Below are 20,323 nucleotides of genomic sequence, written 5' to 3'. Positions count from 1 at the left end.
CCCTCTTTTCTCAAACAATAGCTCTAGCACAAGGTCGGGGACAAAGGGGGCGAGGGCTTTCTTCCTTCATCTAATCCCAAGCTGGGCTGAAACCCCTAGCCCAGTTGGGGGGTTAGCTCAGTAAGGGAGTAGCAACAGACATGGGCAGCAAGGAGTGGCCCAGCCTGTCTTCGAAGTCTCCCTCCACCCCAATAGCTTCAGTAAGCAGGCACCCATAGGCCACAATTGCAGCTATGAGACCCTCTCTGTATGCACCCATACTTATGAGGAGATCTAAACCAACCCATCACAAATTTATTATCTACAACAAGAGGTGAGAGATTTAAAGATGCAACTAGCGGATGTAGTGGCTAGAATTTGAGTGCTTGAAGGACCTGGCAAGCAAGCAGTAATTGATGAGGTTGTAAAGTGTTGCAAGGCTTCCCCTCCTACCCCTCAGTTAGTTTCTACGGGGAACTACAAATTCTTAAAAAGGAAGAAATTGTAGAGTTTGATGCGAAGGTAAATAAAGCTGACATCCACGAAGAGATCACTAAACATGCAGCTAGACATGACAATGCTTTGAAGGATGGTACAGAGAGGACTCTTTTAGTGATACTCTAGTACATGTCAAAGCAGCCATGCCTAGTATTGATAGGATGGTGGACAAGGACAAGGATCTTGATGATGAAGAAAACCGTATCCTACACTCTGAAGGCCATGCTATTATTACGCTTAACAGAGTTATGTCCTCTCTTGTCTAATCCACTTCTGTGACCAAGTTGTGTTGGCCTCTTTCTGATGGAGATGCAGCAACAAAGGGAGACTCTATCACACCAGATCAGATAGCAAGAGGGGACAGCACCACAGGGCACTGATTGGGCAAAGAGACACGTCATTGATTTTTATGCCTTTGAGTCAGCACCAGGACAAATCGTAGTAGAGGATGAGGAGATAGCCGATATGAGGGCAGCATGTATCGTTAGGCAAGAGAGGACGCAGAGTAGTAGAGCAAGCACCACAAAGGATGATCAAAGCACGCATGATAGAGGTCCATCCCATCATTGCTCTACTCAAAGGAGGCCGACCAACCCAAGGTGTCACCCTTGATGTCGCTCACCATATATAGGATCTCGGAGACCATGCCCCTCGCCACAGCGAGAGACAGCTCCACAACTACAGATACACGACATCTTTGCGTCCTCTCAGAGGGATACCACGACTCCCGGATATGTCCTTGGAGCTTTCGCACTGCCTACTAGAGTCTCTTGAGAGCCTCAAAGAGTGTTTTTTTCGAGATTTGAGTTTTTGAAATCATTAGCTTAGCTTACAACTCAGCAAGGACCTTAGCGAGCCCTTTGCTTAGCCCATGTCGGCTTGTATGAGTTATTCTGCTAATTGTACTTCATCTCATAGGCCTGTGAGGCCTCCCAAAGGCGTTAATACAACTCTCTCTCTCTCTCTCTCTCTCTCTCTCCACAAAATCATGCTATTGTGACATTCAAGACACAAGAGGATAGGTTGGCAATCCTTCACCAAACCAAAGCCTTGAAAGGCACCAAGATATGGATAGCAGAAGATCTTACCCCTCAACAGCTTAATAATGAACTCCAAAAAGTACGGGAGGCTCGAAAGAATGGAAAATGGGCAGTATATCGTGAAAGCACAGCAATCATCAAAGAGTTTAAATCCTAACCAAAAGACTCTCAATCTTAAACTGATGTATGGCCAATCATGGTTTTCAGAACATTATGTAGGTACCCTAAATAACTGGAGTTGCTTTATGCACTCCTTGTGGAGTTGCCATGAGCCCTCCCTAAGCAGGTGCACTAGATGATTTTTTTGTTGTCCCATAGACCGGTTGGTCTCCCGTGGACATTAATAGACTTTCTTTCTTTCTTTCTTTCTCTCCCTCAGATGCAACACAAGAGGATTTGAGGATGCGAAATGTACTATTAAATCTGTGATAGAACTGACTGAAGGTGAACAAATCTGACAAAAATACACTAGCATTTTTAGTTGCAGGAAAAAAAAAGAGAGCATGTTTACCCCCAAGGGAATGGCGTTTACAGCTTTGAAAACCCTGGACAGAGTTATATCACCATATACAAAGTACTACAAGACATCAAAGAGGCAATTATATGAAGTTATACTAATACAAGAAGCAGAGAATGAAATGCATCAGAAAATCCTTGAAATGGAGAAGAAAATAGAGACATGATGTACTAAACACAATAGCATGGAACTGAAGATGGAGCAGCATATGCCAAGGCAAATTATGTTGAAGGATCAAATACCAACACCACGAGTCACCAAAACACGACATCATCAACACTCTTGATCATCTAGTCAAGAGCAAAATGGATGAGATTGCTTTCATGCCGAAAGAGCAGCAAGAACAAAAGAAAAAGCACAGTCCTCACTCATGTCTTTCCAAAAATAATGCATATATCAACCAACAAGTGGCAGGAAGCCTTCAGGGTGAGCAAAAAACAAGAAAAGCCAAGGCCCAAGGCAAATACTTGTGAAGTTTTCAGACACCCAATCCCGCCTTAAGGTGCTCAACCACAAGCATCACCTTAAGGGACACTCCATATGGAATAATAAGGACCTTACGAGCAACCAATATGCCCAAAAGCTGAAGAAGCTTGAGAAAAAAAGGAAAGCTAAAAAGGAAGGGAGACATGCATACATGAAAGATGGGAAGGCTATCATCACGGAAAACAAGGAGAAAGAAAACAAAAATAGGGACTCCAGACCCTCAAGATCAAAGTGTGGAATATAGGAGCATGGACCTTAAGGTCATCGCAATGGAAGAGGAAATAGCTAACACATATATATTTGTAATCTTGGAGACATGGGAGCATGAGGGGAACACATCCACGGAAATCCAAGATTTATAAAAACATCAATATGGAAATGCAAAAACACACATAGGAGGACGAGGGTTTGGTAGGATAGCATGCTACATTACAAAGACATGGGAGAGGACGATAAAAGTGTATCCACACAAACAATATATGTGGTTAGATATCATGGCAAATGAGGGGAATACCAAATTGGCAGCATGCTATTTTGCACCCCACAATCGCCCATCTACAAAAACAGCAGCAGCATATCTCGAGAAGAACCCCCTCGTGCATTTAGGGGAGGATATAGCCAGGTTCTCCAAAAAGAGTACAATTATTCTTGCAAGAGATTTTAATGCACGAACAGGATCAATGCAAGGCATCATAACAAAGGAAGGGAAACTCGAGAGACCCCATATGGATGGATGAAGTGGAAGAGCATAGTGAAGAAAGACGAGGCTGGAAAAGGACATCAAAGGAAATCACTCACATGGGATCACAGTGTGTGGATGTTTTGGGCTGCAAATATGCAATAGCACACAAATTTTCAAAACGCAGGAGGATACACGTTGATACAACAAAAAAGTAACACAACAAGAGAAGTTCATATATCTATGCAACTGAGAAATATGGTGGCCGGGACATCACTGAATCAGTATAGCAGTGTGGAATGGCCCCAAGAAACAGGGCCTAGCACACCATCCAAAGCATGGATCTAATCACAATGGTCATATCATGCACAAACTCGCTTCAATCAATCCCAACAATACTCAAAATACCCAACAAGCACCAATCCCAAATGAAATGACAACCTCAGGACAGAGAATCTGCCACGAACACTCTTATCTGGACAATGAAAAATCAGATATGTAGAAAAACGGACCCACAGCTCAAAGGTGAGAAACTCTCGTCTAAATCAGGAACCAACCACGAACATCTTCATATCTCAGATCAGGTCGTACTAAATAGAGCCAGCTTCTACTCTCCTCATCAAATGAAATCTGCAAATCTGCCATGAACTTGCGTCATCAGGTAGACCACAAAAGTGCGATGACATGAAGAAGATCTCTTAAGGGTGACGATCTTTGATTTCGGCTCTGCACCATGACGAACTTGTTGCTGCTCAGAAGATGTATTCTCCTATTAACTCCGTCTGAGATAACTTGTATATTGTCAAGCAAAGAAGCATCGCTTCCTTTTTTCTACCTGTGTTTTCTGCCGTGGACCAAGGATTTCCATCCCCTCTAAGTCTCTGTCCATTTTCCAGTAGTTTAACAATGGCAAGTACTTGAGCTTCCGATAGCAATTAGACATCTGGTTGGTTTTTTTCAATCAACACATGGCATTTGACCCCTTAGTTTCCGCGTGCAACTATAGCTTTTTGTATATGTTGCCTTGTTTCTTCAAGTTAGCAACCACTGGTTTCATGTCCATATCTTTGTCCCTTTGAGAGTTTGAAAACCTTGACCATAATTTGGGTTGTCTACACTACTATAATTGTTGTAAAGAGTTCAAAACACTACCCTTGATTATCAAGAGGTAAGATCAACTCTCACTATGCCTTCTTTTTGCAAGTCTTCAAACAAAAATTGTCATGGAATTGTAATTATCCCAAGAAATAAGGAGAACTATTTTGTTATGACTCCAAGAAAGAGGGAGTTGACTTTGGTCAACTACATTTTGTTGCTTGCATTTGTTGATGTGCATAGTGGGGAGGACTATGATTAGTCTGAAGAACTATAATGCACACATTAGCTAACCTCTAATGGGTGAAGCATGTTAGATATCATTTTGTTTTGTGACAGGGCCTTGGAGAGAGCTAAAATCCACATGTTTTAAGGGGAGAAGCACTAGTACAAGTGGCGATCAGCTCTAAATGAGGACACACTAGGGAAAAAGGAATTGCAGCACCTATATAATGAAGAAAGCCAGCCTATTCTAGCTAAAAGCAAGAGCCAGCTTTTGTATAGCATAAGGTTTCCAGGCTGCCTACCCAGTCTATAAATTCAAAGCTTCTATACACTCTTGTAAGACAGACCTCTTGCTCCCCTACGAGCCAATCTTGTACTAAATTTCTCCATTGGAATAAAAACCCTCCTGGGGGACCAGCCCTTATTTCTGGCCCCTAGCATGGTGTGCTCTTCTCCCCTCTTTCTTCCCCTCCTTGAAGTTTTCTTTTCTGATTCGAGTTCCCAGCAATCAGTTCTAGCCTGATCTTGAAGTGCATTAGAGCATGGCATCATCACATTCCATGGTGATGACAATTCTGGGCTGAAGGAGTTCTTGAGGTCTGCTGCCATCCAAAATAATCAGCGAACTGCAAGTGCCGGATGATGATCTTGACAAAGAGTTTCTAAAAGAAGAGTTTGAATAGGGGAGAATCTCTTGCCGCTCATCCCAATCAGTTTAAGAGTTTGGGTGCCAAAGGATATATGGATGGAGATGTGCACATAGCAACATTAACGGAGAGTGGTACTTACAACACTAACTAATGTTCCCTCACCAAAGCTAGTGGACATTGTCGGATCACTCATGAAAGAAGAAAAGAAGATAAAGCAACAGCAAGGGTACCATCATAGTGAAGCTTATTTCACCAAGAAGACATTTAGGGGATTGTCATCGAAATCAGTTTTCAAGGAGAAAGAAAATCTTAAATGTCACTTTTGTGGGAAGTCAGGACACTTCGAGAAGGACTGCTATCCCACGAAGGGATTCTCTGCAAACTTTGTTGAAGATGCTGGAGATCAAGAAGAATCAAATGATGCTGAGCCATTGATATGGCCAACTTTGCCAAAGATAATTAGGCCGTTTAGGCAGAAAAGGTCTTGAAAAAGGGACTCTAAAGGACCTTAAAATTCCAGGGTCTTATTTTTTGGAAGACCCTGAGTCACCTAAGACTGTTAGGACTATTAGGACACCTGATCTATGACCACTAGGATAGTTAGGACAAATAAGACTTTTCTACCCAACCCCAAGTTAAATGTACTTAACTATAGCTAACCTAATCCAAGCTGAATTCACTGCACCCAATCCAACCCGAGTCAATCCTAACCCAACCTTAACTGTACCTAATCCCAAACTAGCCTAACCCAAGGGAAGCTAGCTGGAGTTAAACTAACCTAGTTCAACAAGACTACTCTAAAGGTTAGGTTCGCAGCAGTGGCTAGGAGCCTTTCTATGTTAACTTGCCTAATTCAACCTAAATGTTAGGTTCGCAAAATGGCAGCTGGGAGCATGTAGTTGCTTGTTTTTCATCTTCTGTGCAAGGCCCGTCCACCAATGATGCCATTTCGAGCTGGCCGAATAAAGCTGCATGGGCTTCTTCTTTCTCCAAATTGCTATATCACCAGCGAGAAGAAGCATATCCAAGATTCCGAAATCTTTCCCGGATAAACCTGCCAAAAGCGACTCTGTGGTGATCACATTTTAACTGTGTGGCGCATCACCTTTGTTGCTGCCTCCTTGAGATAGTTAGTGTGGAACTTGTGGACGAGCTGGAAAGCATTTGGCAAAGGGGGTAGAAAGGGGCTTGACGAAGAGCTGTACAGAAAAAGGGCTTGATGATGTCAGAGTTGTTCGAGGGCCTGATATGTTAGCTGTGCGTTGGTCTTTGCATCACATATGCGATTTGGCTGGCTATCTTCATGTCTGTTGTTTGGGTATTGTGTGTTTTGCATCAGAGTTCATTGCAAGGGGAACAGGGAGAGCAAGCAAGCAAAGGTGCAGAAGTGTTTGCTCTAATACCAACGTATAAAAAGGGGCAGGGCTGATTTAGAGAAAGGGATAGAACTAGCAGAATGGAGAGAAAAAATGAAAAGGGAATGGGAGATGAAGGAATCGGGGGGGGGGGGGGGGGGGGTGTGTGTGTGTGTGTGTGTGTGTGTGTGTGTGTGAGAGAGAGGGGGGGGGGAATTGGACTTATATAGTCCCCTCCACAATCCCCTCTAACTCTCACTAAGTACTCCTACATTAGCCCCCCTTTTCCCCCTTCATTACAGATTCATACACTACTTTACATCTAGGGTGTAGTCCCCAGATGTTGGAAAGAGGTGGTTGCAAAAGTTTGGCATTTTTTTCCAAGCGAGTTTGGTTTTGAACTTGAAAATGCAGGAACTTCACAATAACGCATGCTTCAACATTCATCTATTGAAAAGAACTTGGATCAGCAACCGGTATATAATGATTATGGCATTGTAGGGAGCATTCAGCAATATGCTTGAAACACCAATGAAGACTCAAATTTGGGATATCAATTAAAAATGTAAAGTATCATGCTCCATTAGAAATTAAGGTACTGTGACCATACTCTCACTGAACAGGCAGTTTGAAAGATGCAGAAGACCTGGATCCCACAAGCATCAAATCAGGGTAATTTTCAGCAAATAGGCCAAACATTTTGGCCAATGAGAATGGGGGCTGATTGAAATGAGAAGTTTTAAACACACTACAGGGTGACATTTGATATTTACAAGAAAAATATGTGAGGCTCTGAAGTATCAAATTTGGCGCATAGTATGGACGGCATGAAATGATATCCTTGCTTACATCACAGCAACCAAAAGTTAGTAGTTGGTTCATTTTAGTATTTCTAGTTGTACACCCATACAGATATTCTGAGTTCCTATCACTTCTTCAAAGACAAGGTCAGACTTAAGCATAAGCTAATCGAATGTAATTCTTACAATTCACTGAATGGGAGCAATCACATATCGAGAGATGCCTTCGGAATTTATCACCCCCCTTCATGGTAATAATATTATTTGTAGCATCTTTCAGCTCCCCTTTACTGTATAAAAACCACCTGCCTACCTTTTGTTGTGCTGACAAGAACAACTGCCAAGGCACTGAAATAGGCTCACCATTGTGAAGCTTAGACAATGGAGCAGGTGGCCCACCATCCACATTGTCTAAAGAGCTCAAATTATCCATGTCCACATGTAACTTGGGAGTCACACAAATGGAACCCTGCAAATCCTTGATTTTTGCTTGCAGCCACCTTGGAATTCTCTGCCTAGTGTGAGCCATCGCATGACCATAAAGGTCACCTCCTCTTTCACCAGTGCCTTCTGGAAAATCAAATCAGAGACAATCTGATAAGAATTTTCCACATGGAAGCAACCAATCCGCTAAGGTAAACTTTCCTCATAAACAAAAACAGCACTGCTCCAAAAGGTTCAGATTGTCTTTTGGGTGCCACCCTTTTAAAGCTAGCATGCAAGCCATAAATTTCTCTGTGATTTTAAGAAGAAGAAACAATATCATGCAAGAGTAGCTGAGAAAGTGGAACATGCATCCAGTGAACATGGAACGTAAATTGCAACTCTGACGTATGCCACATTCACAACTGACCTCTGCTTACCATCTAGCTCAAAGTGTTTCCTCTTGAATCCAGTCACTAAAGTTCTGCTTTGTATGTTCGCTTTTTGCAGGGTTTTTGCTCGTATAGCCTTCAAGAAAGATGCCCTTGAAGCCCTCTTGCGAATTCTCTCAAGGATAAATGATTCTGAAGAGTTGTCGTCATCATCTCTCGCTTTTGTGCGAGCTAAATTATGGCTGTTTCCTAATTTCTCATCAAATGGGTGGTCAGTGCATGATTTGGTTTTTTCACATGTTAGTGCTTCCTCACTGCTACCAGAGCTGGCAAGGGGCGGATTTTCATCATTTTGGATTGAGGACTTCTTTGCACCCATGCAGCTACCTTCCTCTCTCTTGATCCAGCACCTAAAAAGGTTATAATTGATATCACTCTCTTCCTTAGCTTCAGCACGCCCAGGCATATCAAAGAAGCCATGCTCTAATTTTCCTAGAGCCATCTCAGTTGGGACCCCTGGAGTCAATTCGTTTGGCCTCTGCAAATTCATATCCTGGCAACTACCTTCAATCCAAGTGCAGTTTTGTATGCTCGTGTCCCTGCTACTTTTTATTGAATAAGCATCCTCCACATTCTGTGAACTGGCAATCAAGCACCGCAGGTCATCTCCAGATGGTCCTACTGTATCTTCCCCCACAGGGAATAGTTGTGGCATTGAGCCCTCCGAATTCTGTAAACTTTTTGTAACCAATGATTTGCATATAAGATTTTCCTGTGCTGTGGATAGATCTTTCACTGCTTCACATTTGCAAGATTTGCAATCTGCCCCAACATCCTTATCATGCAAAACCCAGCTCTGCTTGTCCAGCAGAGCCAGACCCGATTGAGAATCCCCTAACTGAATTACATTCTGATTTTGCTTTATAGCTACGTCCTGCCTGGATTTAACCTTTTCCTCTTGTCTATCAACTTCTTCCTCTTGCAGAAGTTGTCCTGCAACCGTAGCTAGCAGCTCAAAATAACCCCCATCAGTTGCAGGGTTGTTTGCTTCACATTGACCTTCACCTCGACCCTGCATCATCCAGATTCCACAAGAACACTGAAAGATTACCTCTCTCTCTCTCTCTCTCTCTCTCTCTCTCTCTCTCTAAGCTGATGTACTAGATGATTTTTTCTATTGTCCCATAGACCTTTGGTCTCCCGTGGATGTTAATAGACTCTGTGTGTGTGTGTGTGTGTGTGTGAAGAAACAGACTTTTCAAGAATGCAAATGTGTGCAATGCATGCAGAATTTGAATACCAATTGGCCCTCCAATGGGAAAGAGCGCCCTCGTGAGAGTACTTGTTTCTATTTCGACTTACATGCAAGGTGGGAGAGAGAAGGCGGATAAATGCAATGTGGTAGAGAGAATGCTACATGAGATTCACAATGAAGGGTGATACCCTTTCATTAATGTCCCTTGAGATCACTCAAGTTCCATCTTCCCATTTACACCTACCCTTATCCTATGACCCATGCACCTACCATTCAATGCACTCCAATGCACCCTTCCCTTTCCTATTGCCCCTAGGACCTAGACACGTGTGTGCACATCTTTATTACTAATCATTGGCCAATGTTACATAGTTTGGCGGTACTATTTACACCGCTTGATCGATCATAAACACAAACATATAACCGCACCATCAAATTGGCGCCTAACAATAATAGGGTTCTAATGACTATTAATTAACTAAATAATAATTTCTCTTGTCATGACACTCCCTCCCGCTTGAATGAGCAGAAGTCCTCTTCTGGACTATTGCTTCTCTTCCTCTTACGTGCACTTTCTCTTGTTACTTCTGCAATTGCATTGCCTCTTTATAATCTAAGTATCTGTGGAAAAAATCTATAAAGAACTCTTCTTCCATCCATTGTGCATCCCTAGCTGGCTCGTTTTTAAACTTCAGTAAATACATATGTCTCTTCTTTCCAGGAGTACTCTTCTCTTTATGGTACACAATCTGTTCCGGAGTATGGTATCTCTTCAAATTGCTCACATGAAAGATATTCTTCATACGCCAATGGGCTGGTAATTTCAGCTCATACGCTTTGGATCCTTCTTTTGGATATAAAGCTGCTGAAATCTGAAATGGACCATAAAACTTCGGTGCTAACTTGACATGTTTGTACTTTTTATCAATCTTCAGTAAAACCCAATCATCCTCCTTGTAATAAACTTCTTCTCTTTTCTTATTGGCTGCCTTGGATTGTTGAACCTGGGCCGCCTTAATATGTTCTTTTACCTACTCAATAACCTATGACATATCCTCAGCAAACTGGTTAGCAGCAAAAATTCCCTCCCCCAACAAGTATGTTATTGGAGTGGGTAAACATTGCCCATACATAATTTCAAATGGGACCTTCTTGGTGGAAGTATGTACAGTGTTATTATAAGCAAACTCTAACAAGGGTAAGAATTATGGCCACCTTCTAGGTTGGTCATGGACATAAGCTCGAAGTAAAATAATTATGGTTTGATTGGCATTCTCACTTTGTCCATCTGCTTGAGGATGGAAGGCTGTAGTAAATTTCAGTTTGGTTCCAAGATTCTCTAATAGGGCTGTCCAAAAGTTGCTAATGAAAAGGACATCATCATCAGGTACAATAGATTTTGGTAACCCATGTAACCTATGTAGAAGTGTGTGGGATAGAATAGATGCATCATGGCACAAAGAGAGAGAGCTCAAGTGAGGCAAAATCCATTGTATTAGAATGAAGGAACATCCTCCATTATATAGAGTGAGAGGTAGGTGTAGGCACCTCCCCTATATCAGTGGCAATCAGCCCCTACATCAGTGGGACTGGCTAAATCAAAGGAACCTCCCATGTGGGGGCCTTTGTGCTTACATCATCACTTAGGTCACACACTAGACACCTCATAGCACTAGGTGTGCTTCTACAACACACACACACACATGTGACTCCCCTAGATGCACACATGCACCTTAGAGCAAGCCCTTGATCACACTTATCCCAACATACCCCCCCTCAAGGGTTTGCCTCTTGCTATGTCAAGGATACATCTAGTCACATAGTTTCTCATGCCATCTCATGGTGGTCAAGGATAAATCTATGGCTAGGACCTTGATGCTAGCAAAGGTGCCCAAGGGTCAAGGTTTACAAAAATGGGATAGACCAAAACACACATATCACATGGCCTACATCATATGGTGACCAAAGGTGATTTACAAAAAGACAAAACACATAGCATTCTTTTTGGAGTACTACTCCAGGCAGAGAACCTCAAAATTTGACCAAGTGATGATAAACAAAAATTCAAAGACAAATTGCTCAAAAGGCAAAGTCCTTGTCTTCTACCACAAAGTTTGATGTCTCATTCATTGATGGAGTTCTCTCTTCAGCCAGATTTATCATACTCTTCTTTTTCTCATTGCAAAACTTCTCTGAGTGATTGTTTTTGCCACAATAAGAGCAAGGGTTGATTTTATAACAATCCTTCTTAAGATGATTGTTTTTCCCACAATGTTTATATGCCTTGTACGTGCTCTTTGAAAACTTCACTACAAGTGCTTCTGTGTGCATTTTGCCTATTCTTGAAGTGTTCTTTCTTTCCTCTTCTTGCAAAGCACTGATGATGTCCTCTAGTGTGGGTTGAGGAAGATTCTTCAAAGTAGTAACCACATAGTCAAAGTCTTGAGGTATACTCATTAAGAGCACTGCCATAGCATCATCCTCAGTGACAGGAGAGTTAATTGAGGCTAGTTGTGTCATTAGACTCCTGTATTGACATGAGCAGCAACATTGTCTCCCTCCAGTTTAAGTTCAAAGAACTTATTTTTAGATTTAATTTGGAAGTATAAGAGCTAGTATCAAATAATATGTCTAACTTATGCCATGCTTCGAAAGGGGATTCCAAATCTGAAATGTGGTGTATATAATCATCTCCCAAACCTAATGCAATTATTGCATAAGCTTTCTCTATCCCTTTTGCATCTGCAGGTGTAGAAGTAGAGTCAGTGGCCTTCCCTTTACCTTTGGTTGTAGTTGATTCACCTTCTTGAGAGGATTGAGTTCCTGCCTTGACTAAGTCCCATAAACTTTCTTTCATAAGCATCAACTTTATCTTCATCTGCCAAGTATGAAAGCCTTGGCCATTGAACTTGTCAATTTTATAGGTAGCCATGAGAGGGTCTTACCTTTATCAGGCAATGTCTACTCTCTTACAAAATGACTAATCTTATTGAAGAAAGAAATCTCCCTCACCATACAAATGTAGATTGCTAGAGATAAACTCAAAAAAGCCTAGTTGTTTAGCATAATCATACCAAGTTGGCCTCTCCCAAAGTTTCTTCGTTGGGGTCTTCTTTACTTTGAACTTTGTCCTTCTTGTAATCTTCTTCAAGTGCTTAGCATTGGAAGAACAATCAGAGCTTGGCATCTTGACAAGAGATTAGTCCCAACTTCAATCTAAAATTGCATTCTCTGATCTGTACCTTAGCATCACTTCATTTCTCAAACAACATCCTAGCATTTACTCTAGCATCAAGTTTTCAAAAACTGTCAAAAATGCTTTGCAGAATACTAGCTCAACTTGGAGGGCAGAATTCACACAACTGAAGAAGAGTTTGAGAGGGCTTTCTGTGCAAAACTAAAGCTTGAATACCAAGGTAGATTCAACACAAAGCTTAGGCGAAATAGTGCGCCATTCTGTCTGGGAGAGATGCGCCTTCTTCGACTGTTCTTTCCTTGATTTCTCCTCGCTCCAGCAAGCATTGGCCCTCAGAATTCACCAGCAGCAAGCTCTAGGCATAGCCTAACTTGTGCTTGAAGGATTTTGGCAATAGGTGAGCCCAGAGGCGGAATTGCGCGTTTTGTCGACGACTCTTATCTGGATCAGCACGGGTGACTACAACCATATCTGGAGGAATGCTCTGAGCCAGAGGTGCGCCCCATAGGGTAGAGTCTTCAACTAAGAGGGCATGGCAAAAGACGCAAGGGATGGAGAGAACAGAGCTAAGCCATTTCTGAAGAGAAAGGAAGAAGAAAGCTTCAAAAGGAGCTGATGAAGAAGATGATGAGGTGGCACTACCAAAGTGAGTTCTCCAAAGCCTACCACCTCTGATACCAATGTAGAAGTGTGTGGGATAGAATAGATGCATCATGGCACAAAGAGAGAGAGCTCAAGTGAGGCAAAATCCATTGTATTAGAATGAAGGAACATCCTCCATTATATAGAGTGAGAGGTAGGTGTAGGCCCCTCCCCTATATCAGTGGCAATCAACCCCTACATCAGTGGGACTGGCTAAATCAAAGGAACCTCCCATGCTTACATCATCACTTAGGTCACACACTAGACACCTCAGAGCACTAGGTGTGCTTCTACAACACACACACACACACATGTGACTCCCCTAGATGCACACATGCACCTTAGAGCAAGCCCTTGATCACACTTATCCCAACAACCTAAAGATTTCCCTATTGAATAACCTTGCTGTTTTAGGAGCAGGCAACTCCTTTTTACAGGGAATATAATGAGCCTGTTAACTCAGCCTATCTATAACAATGAAAATCTGCTCAAACTGACCAACCTTGGGGAAACCTGAAACAAAATCCATTGTAATGTGTTCCCACCTCTCAGAGGGAATAGGCAAAGGCTGCAAAAGACCAGCACAGATTTAATGCGCTAACATACGTCACATTGTTGAACGAAGGCTGAAACTTCTTTGCGAAGTTTAGGCCAATGGAAGTACCTCTCAATATTATCAATGGTCCCTCTAATGCCTCTATGTCTAGAATATGGACTCGCATGTAACTCACTCATGACTAGATACCGAAATGTTTTGGATACACATATGGCACGTCCCAACAATAAGTATCCATCCACGATAGAATAAGCCTCTAAACCCCCAACCGCGTTACGCTGAATCTTCCCATAAATTTCAGCGAAGTCTAAAGGATAAGGTTCAACCATCGCTCCTAATGATTTCTCCTTGATCACAGAAATGTGATTAACTTGGGGCCATCTACTCAAAGCATTAGCTACTAAATTCTCCTTTCCTGGCTGATATTCAATAGTTGGTTGCCCAAAGGATTGAATACATTCAGGCAATTTGATTTGCCTTGAAGAAACGATGGGTTGAGAAAACAAGTGCTTGATACTTTGGTGGTCAGTCTTAATCTTGAAAGAAGAACCATATAGATAATGCTTCCATAACTTCAAAGCATAAATGACTGCCAGTAACTCCTCATCATACGTGATGTATTTCAATTCAGCCCCTTGAAACTTTCTACTCTCATAAGCAATGGGATGCCCTCCTTGCATCAACACTGCCCCAATCGAGGTACCACTCACATCCGTACATACAACAAATAACTCTTTGTTCATATCCGGAAGTGTTAACACTGGTGCAGTGACCAATGTTATCTTAAGCTCCTCAAAAGCTACTTGGTTAACCTCTCCCCGGAGAAGCAAGACGTGCAAAATTCTTAATGAATCTGCAATAATAACTACATATTCCTAGGAAGGATCTCAGCTCATGTATATTTTTGGGTATTGGCCATTCAATTATGGCCTTGACCTTTTTAGGGTCAACCCGAATTCCCTCAGCAGACACAATGTGTCCCAAATACTCTATTTCTGTCTTGAAGAACTCACTCTTCTTGGTATTTAGGAACGATCGATCCTTCCTTAGGAGCACCATCACCTTAGCAAGGTGATCCTTATGCTCTTCCTCAGTCTAGCTGAAAACTAAAATGTCGTCAAAGAAGACTATGACAAATTTTCCCAAGTAGGGTCGCAAAACCCTTCTCATCAGCCTACTAAAAGTGGCTGGAGCATTATTTAGGCCAAAAGGCATGACCAAAAACTAATAATGTCCAGTGAGAGTGCAAAAGTAGTCTTATGTTCATCTCCAGCTTTCATCCGAAGTTGATGATAACCAGATTTCAAATCCAATTTGCTAACAACTTTAGCACCTTTAAGCATAAATCATCAACTCTTGGTATCGGATATTGGTTCTTAATCGTAAGTTTATTCAAGGCACAGTAATCTACACACATACGATATGATCCATCCTTCTTCTTGAACAATAATACAGGTGCTCCAAATGGAGAACTGCTTGGTCGAATCAAGCCTTTTTGCAATAGATCTTCAATTTGCTTTTCTACCTTCTCTATTTCTATCCTGTGTTCATCCTATATGGGGCTCTACATGGAGAAGAAGCTCCTGGCTCTAAGTCTATGGCATGATCATCTTCTCTCTCCATAGGCAATTTGAATGAGTCATCTCTTGAAAATCGATCCTCATAAGCTCTAAGAAACTCATTTCATAAAGACATAAGAATGAATTATTTACACTGACGTACATTCCAAGGTCTACTATACTCTAACTGGAACGTTCCCTCTTCAAGCATCAACGTCCTCGATGATGAAATCTGGGAATATTCGCCATATCTAGCAAACGACGATGAAATCTGGGAATATTCGCCATATCTAGCAAACGGATTCCGGTTTCGAACAATCATTTCTCCTCACTCTAGGATTCTTTCTAGCTTGCATGCTGCATTTTCCTCTAGTTCCTATAGTATAACAATTCCATTAATTAATGAACCAGTTGTGGTTGCAAAATTCCTTTTAATAAAGACGCATGAAACACTGGATGCATATTGCAACCTTGTGGTAATTCTAACCAATAGGAAACCTCGCTTATTCTTTTTTATTGCACGCACTGTTTTGTAGCTAAGGATTTAGTGTGTGAAGAAACCTTACGAGCTTACGAAAAACTCTTGCTTGTTTCAAATTCTCTAAAAGATCATTTCTCATCTGCATATGCCTGTGCTAGCTCTATCCATAGCTTGGCGGATGTTTGATTTAGCCAATTCCAACATCCTCTGCATCTAGATTATATAATCCGTGGCACTAGGTACCTTTTATGAGACTCCCCTTGTAGTTCGATTAGTTGGCCTAAACCCATTGTTCAATTCAAAAAGGACTCATCCCTGTGGAAGAGAGTTTTCTATCGTTACAGGCAGATTCTAGTAATGGCAACCACTTGTTCCAAGAACTTTGCTCTCAACATGTCTTCCCAAGTTTTAGTTTACTCTTTCCATCTAACCATTCATTTGAAGATAATCCCCACTACTCATTCCCAATGTAGTCTTAAGTGCATCAAATACTAGTAAATCTTGTATCCCTATCTGACATGATGGATTTTGGTAATCCATGTAGAGAAACATGTTACGTTGAAACAAATCCGCTACTTGCGGGACACTTACTTTCTCATCCGATTGAATTAGTAAGACGATCAACCACCACAAGGATAGAATCATACCCTCCTTAGATCAACTATAAAGTCTATGGAAATGCTCTCCATCTACCTGGTATTTCGAATGGCTTTAAAAGGCAATCACGCGTTCTACCTCACTTACCTAACACGAAAAAATCATGTGACATTCATGAATATGATTTTTCATCTTTGGCCAAATGAAACCATGCTTTACAAGCACATGCCTTTTCAACACCTGGATGTCCCACACATGGGCTATCATGGGAGTTGGGACTGATGGATGATCTTTGCCGGAGATTGTTCCGATTAGGTACTACTACCTTGCCATTTCTTTTCAACATACCATCCTCTATGATATATCTTTCATACGTATGGCCTTCCCTTCATGCTTGGTCATCTATAACCCCAGTTTTATCAGGGCAGACCTCCCTTTTTATAATAAAGCCACTCATACCGCAATGCTGCTTGCATCAGTCTCTAGGAAAAAAAGTTTCTAGGGATCAACAATCTTTAACACAAGTCCTTGAGCCATTGCTCTCTTTATTATATCAAAACTCTCTTGTTAATTCTTTCCCCAAATGTAAGGTACTTTGTCTAAGGTCAACTTAGTCAATGGAGAGACAATATCAAATACGTTCTGATATATCTTGTATAGAACTATAACAATCCCAACAAAGCTGACACGTTCTTAGGTACTAGCCAAACTAAAACTTGCAGCCACCTTCTTTGGATCCATTTTGACCCCATCAGGAGTTATAATGGAACCCAAACACTCTAGCTTAACCATGCACACCACACTTTTCTTCTTATTTACATAGAGAATAGCTTGTCTCAAGGTAATGAACATTTGAGAAGAAATGTACAAATCCCAACAAAGCTGTCACATTCTTAGGCACTAGCCACACTAAAACTTCCGGCCACCTTCTTTGGATCCATTCAACCCCATCAGGATTTATAATGAAACCCATATACTCTAGCTTAACCATGCACACCACAGAGTAGCCATATAGGCCCGCCACAAATGACATTGCCAAGAACTGCTCCTAAAAGCAGTCTTGTACACATCTTGAGTCCAAATTCTGATCTAATGGTAGACCCATTTCAAATCTATTTTACTAAAATTACCACACAATGTAGTGCATCCAACAGATCGTCTATTCTTGCCATCGAATATCTGTGCTTAACAGTAATATTGTTCAACCCTCAGTAGTCAATACACAACCCAAAAGTGTCATCTTTCTTCTTCTTCAATGACACTAGCAAAGAAAAAGGTGAGAAACTGGGTTGAATCTACCCTAACTTGAGATATTCTTCCAGTTGTCTTCACGCCTCAGCTTCTTCTGTAAAACTCAGCCTATAAGGTGGTCTATTCACAGGTTCTGCCCATGGAACTGTGAGAGTGCAGCAAAAACTGAACAAAAAGGAGAGAGCACTCGCCACAAGAAATGAACTGCAAAAGAGAAGGGGAGAGACTGCAAAGGATCTCAGGGAAAAGCCCTCAACTGCTGGGAAAAACCTCTGCTCAATGAGATGATACAACAATGGAAGTTTACTAGAGAATTAACTGCAATCCAAATAACTGCAAAAGACTAAGACTGCAGCTCGAGAACCAAAGGAATCTAACAAACTGAGTTCAAAAGGGAATAAGAAAGCTCCTACGTTGCTTTATGTTGATTTATTAAGTCTCCTTATCACGAGCAGAATCTATTCACAGCTGCTCTTCCGGACCAGTTTCATAACGTATGCTGCCCCTAGCTGTTCACAGACGTCTTCTAAAATTTACCGCCAGAGAGCAATATCTAAGAATATGCTCTTCAATCTTCCCTGGCCAAGCATTGATGCTCGACCTCAGGACAGAAAACACATAATCTGCTAGCTCCCATGATGTCTGGATTAGTAGTTGGATGCCTGAGTGGAGGGAGAAAGAAAGAAAGAAAGAAAGTTTATTAAAGTCTACTTTGCAAAGCGCTTTGGATCCATGGTTGAGTAACAAATCAAGAATTTGGGCACAGGATCGTCCACTGAAAACAACACCCTGCCAGACACAATTCAGACCTAGGCACAGAACAATAGAGCAACTTTCAGCAAGGGGAAGGAGCACATGGTAAAGGCAAGGCGCTCAACGCTTGCTTCATGTATTTTTAAGGGGTATTGACGCTGTACTGTATTTTTAAGACTGTACTTGAACTTGGGACTGGCTGCTTGGAAATTTCAGGGTAGTTTTCTTACGGGTAACACCTTGGAAATAAATCTTTGTCCGTAACATTGCAGTAAGGAAGCATACCTCTCATTTAGTCCAAATATTCTCTCTCCCTCTCTCTCTTTCCAAGTCTGCAAAACGCAGACAATGATGAATCTCTAACCTCCTCACTCAACTTTCCAATGGAATAAAGACTTCACATACCCGTGATGAGCGCATAGCTTTAGGCAAAGAGCCATCATAACCAGGAAATCCAAATCGTCGACTTCTACCACGCGACTCCATTTCAATTCAGTACTACAGACCAACCTCCCAAATGCTTTGTCCAAACTTCCAGTCCTTTTGTCATGCTTTGCAAATTCAATCCAAGACTTTCAACAAATGGATCAGACAGCCCCAGCAGAGGACGCCCCATGTCAACTTTATTTCAGGTTGATCCGCTGGAGGTGGGTTCCCTTAGACCAACGGTCAATGTGAGTCTTCAGAGAGCTGAACCGCTTTGACTCGTTGCAAAACATTATATAAACGGTCTGAGAAGATCAACCTATGTGTTTCCCCAAATCATGTAGTCCCCAGAGTTGCAGGCAGATCATCGAGAAACTTTCGTCATTTTCAGAAAATCGATTGATCTCGTAAATGTATTAATCGAATCCCCTGACTCGCATATGTATTAATCACCCAAAATGTAAAGAAGATTCACCAATCCTCCTGCTAAGCACAAGATTGCAATTTTTTTTGCATTTATGCTCGTTGCTATCACAACTGTTGCAAGAACTTAAACGTTCTCTGGCAAACCTTGAAGCGTTAGTCCAAAAACGATCTTACGTCACTTCGTAAATTGCCCGCTAAACCCGGGTCCGGACATCTCTATCCGGGCATCGGAGGGTCGTCCCAGAGCATCCGAATAATCAGCTATCGGTGCTGAGAAACAGAGGCCTAGGCGCAGATTCAGTAGCATCTCCATGTGCGATCAAGCTAGATCTCAACCTTTCTTCAGCATTCTTCCTTGTAAGCGGTGTCCCTCTCCATCCTCGAATTTGAAATTCGTGACTCGAGCCTCAGAACTTTGTGGCCCATTCCCCCGATCGCATCAAATCGAAATGCACGTCGACAATCCAACTGACACGATCAAGATGATTAGCGTCAATATGCAAGAGATAACCCACGACGCCATGGCATCGCGGTTTTCCCAAAGTGCAATTCAAAGGGCAAAGAGGAACAATGGGTCATCGAAGCGAGGAGTGAATGTGAAGAAGGGAGAGGCGAGAGGGGTGTTGTGGATATCTCGAGATCAAGGGAGGGGAGGGTAGAAGAGGAGAATTGGGCGAGGGGAAATGGTGGATCGAAATGTGCGAATGAGCGAGGAAGGGGAGGAATCGAGAGGAAGAAATCAGCAAAGCATGAAAATTCGATCGGCAGGAGCTTGAAGAGCACGATTGGGAAGATACACAGAGAGCAAGACGAAGAACAAAAGCACAACCCATAAACCTTGGGGTTTTCCTTTCAGAACAACCGGCTACCGCCGGTGACCCTCCCTCACTTCCTTGTCCGCTTACCCGCTGTCGCCCGTCTCCTCCGCCCCCCTCACCGCCTGCAGCCAGTCCTGCCCTCACGTAACCCCCGTTTGGGATTTAACCCTGATTAAGCTCCCGCCCCAAAGCACGGGCTTCCACGTGGCGCCCCGGCTTTAGGC

General features: G+C 42.2%; 1 protein-coding gene across 2 annotated transcripts in view; it reads right to left on the bottom strand.

Moving 5' to 3' along the window:
• Window positions 1-20,070, bottom strand: part of LOC147882292 (uncharacterized) — a 32,695-nt gene extending 12,625 nt beyond the window's left edge. For both annotated transcript variants that reach the window (XM_087400978.1, XM_087400979.1), the window contains exons 1-3: window positions 18,835-20,070; window positions 8,188-9,211; window positions 7,688-7,894 (exon numbers count right to left, since the gene is read on the bottom strand). In XM_087400978.1, coding sequence (XP_087257104.1) covers window positions 7,688-7,894; window positions 8,188-9,211; window positions 18,835-18,915 — 1,312 coding nt within the window. In that variant the 5' untranslated portion in view covers window positions 18,916-20,070. The remainder of the gene's footprint in view (window positions 1-7,687; window positions 7,895-8,187; window positions 9,212-18,834) is intronic.
• Window positions 20,071-20,323: the final 253 nt, after the last annotated feature.

This window comes from Dipteris shenzhenensis, chromosome 29 (genome assembly GCF_047967505.1).
Source record: "Dipteris shenzhenensis isolate YYH24624 ecotype China chromosome 29, Dip_SZ_1.0, whole genome shotgun sequence".
In the NCBI taxonomy this organism is placed as follows: Eukaryota; Viridiplantae; Streptophyta; class Polypodiopsida; order Gleicheniales; family Dipteridaceae; genus Dipteris; species Dipteris shenzhenensis.
This window is presented reverse-complemented; position numbering and strand designations above follow the sequence as displayed.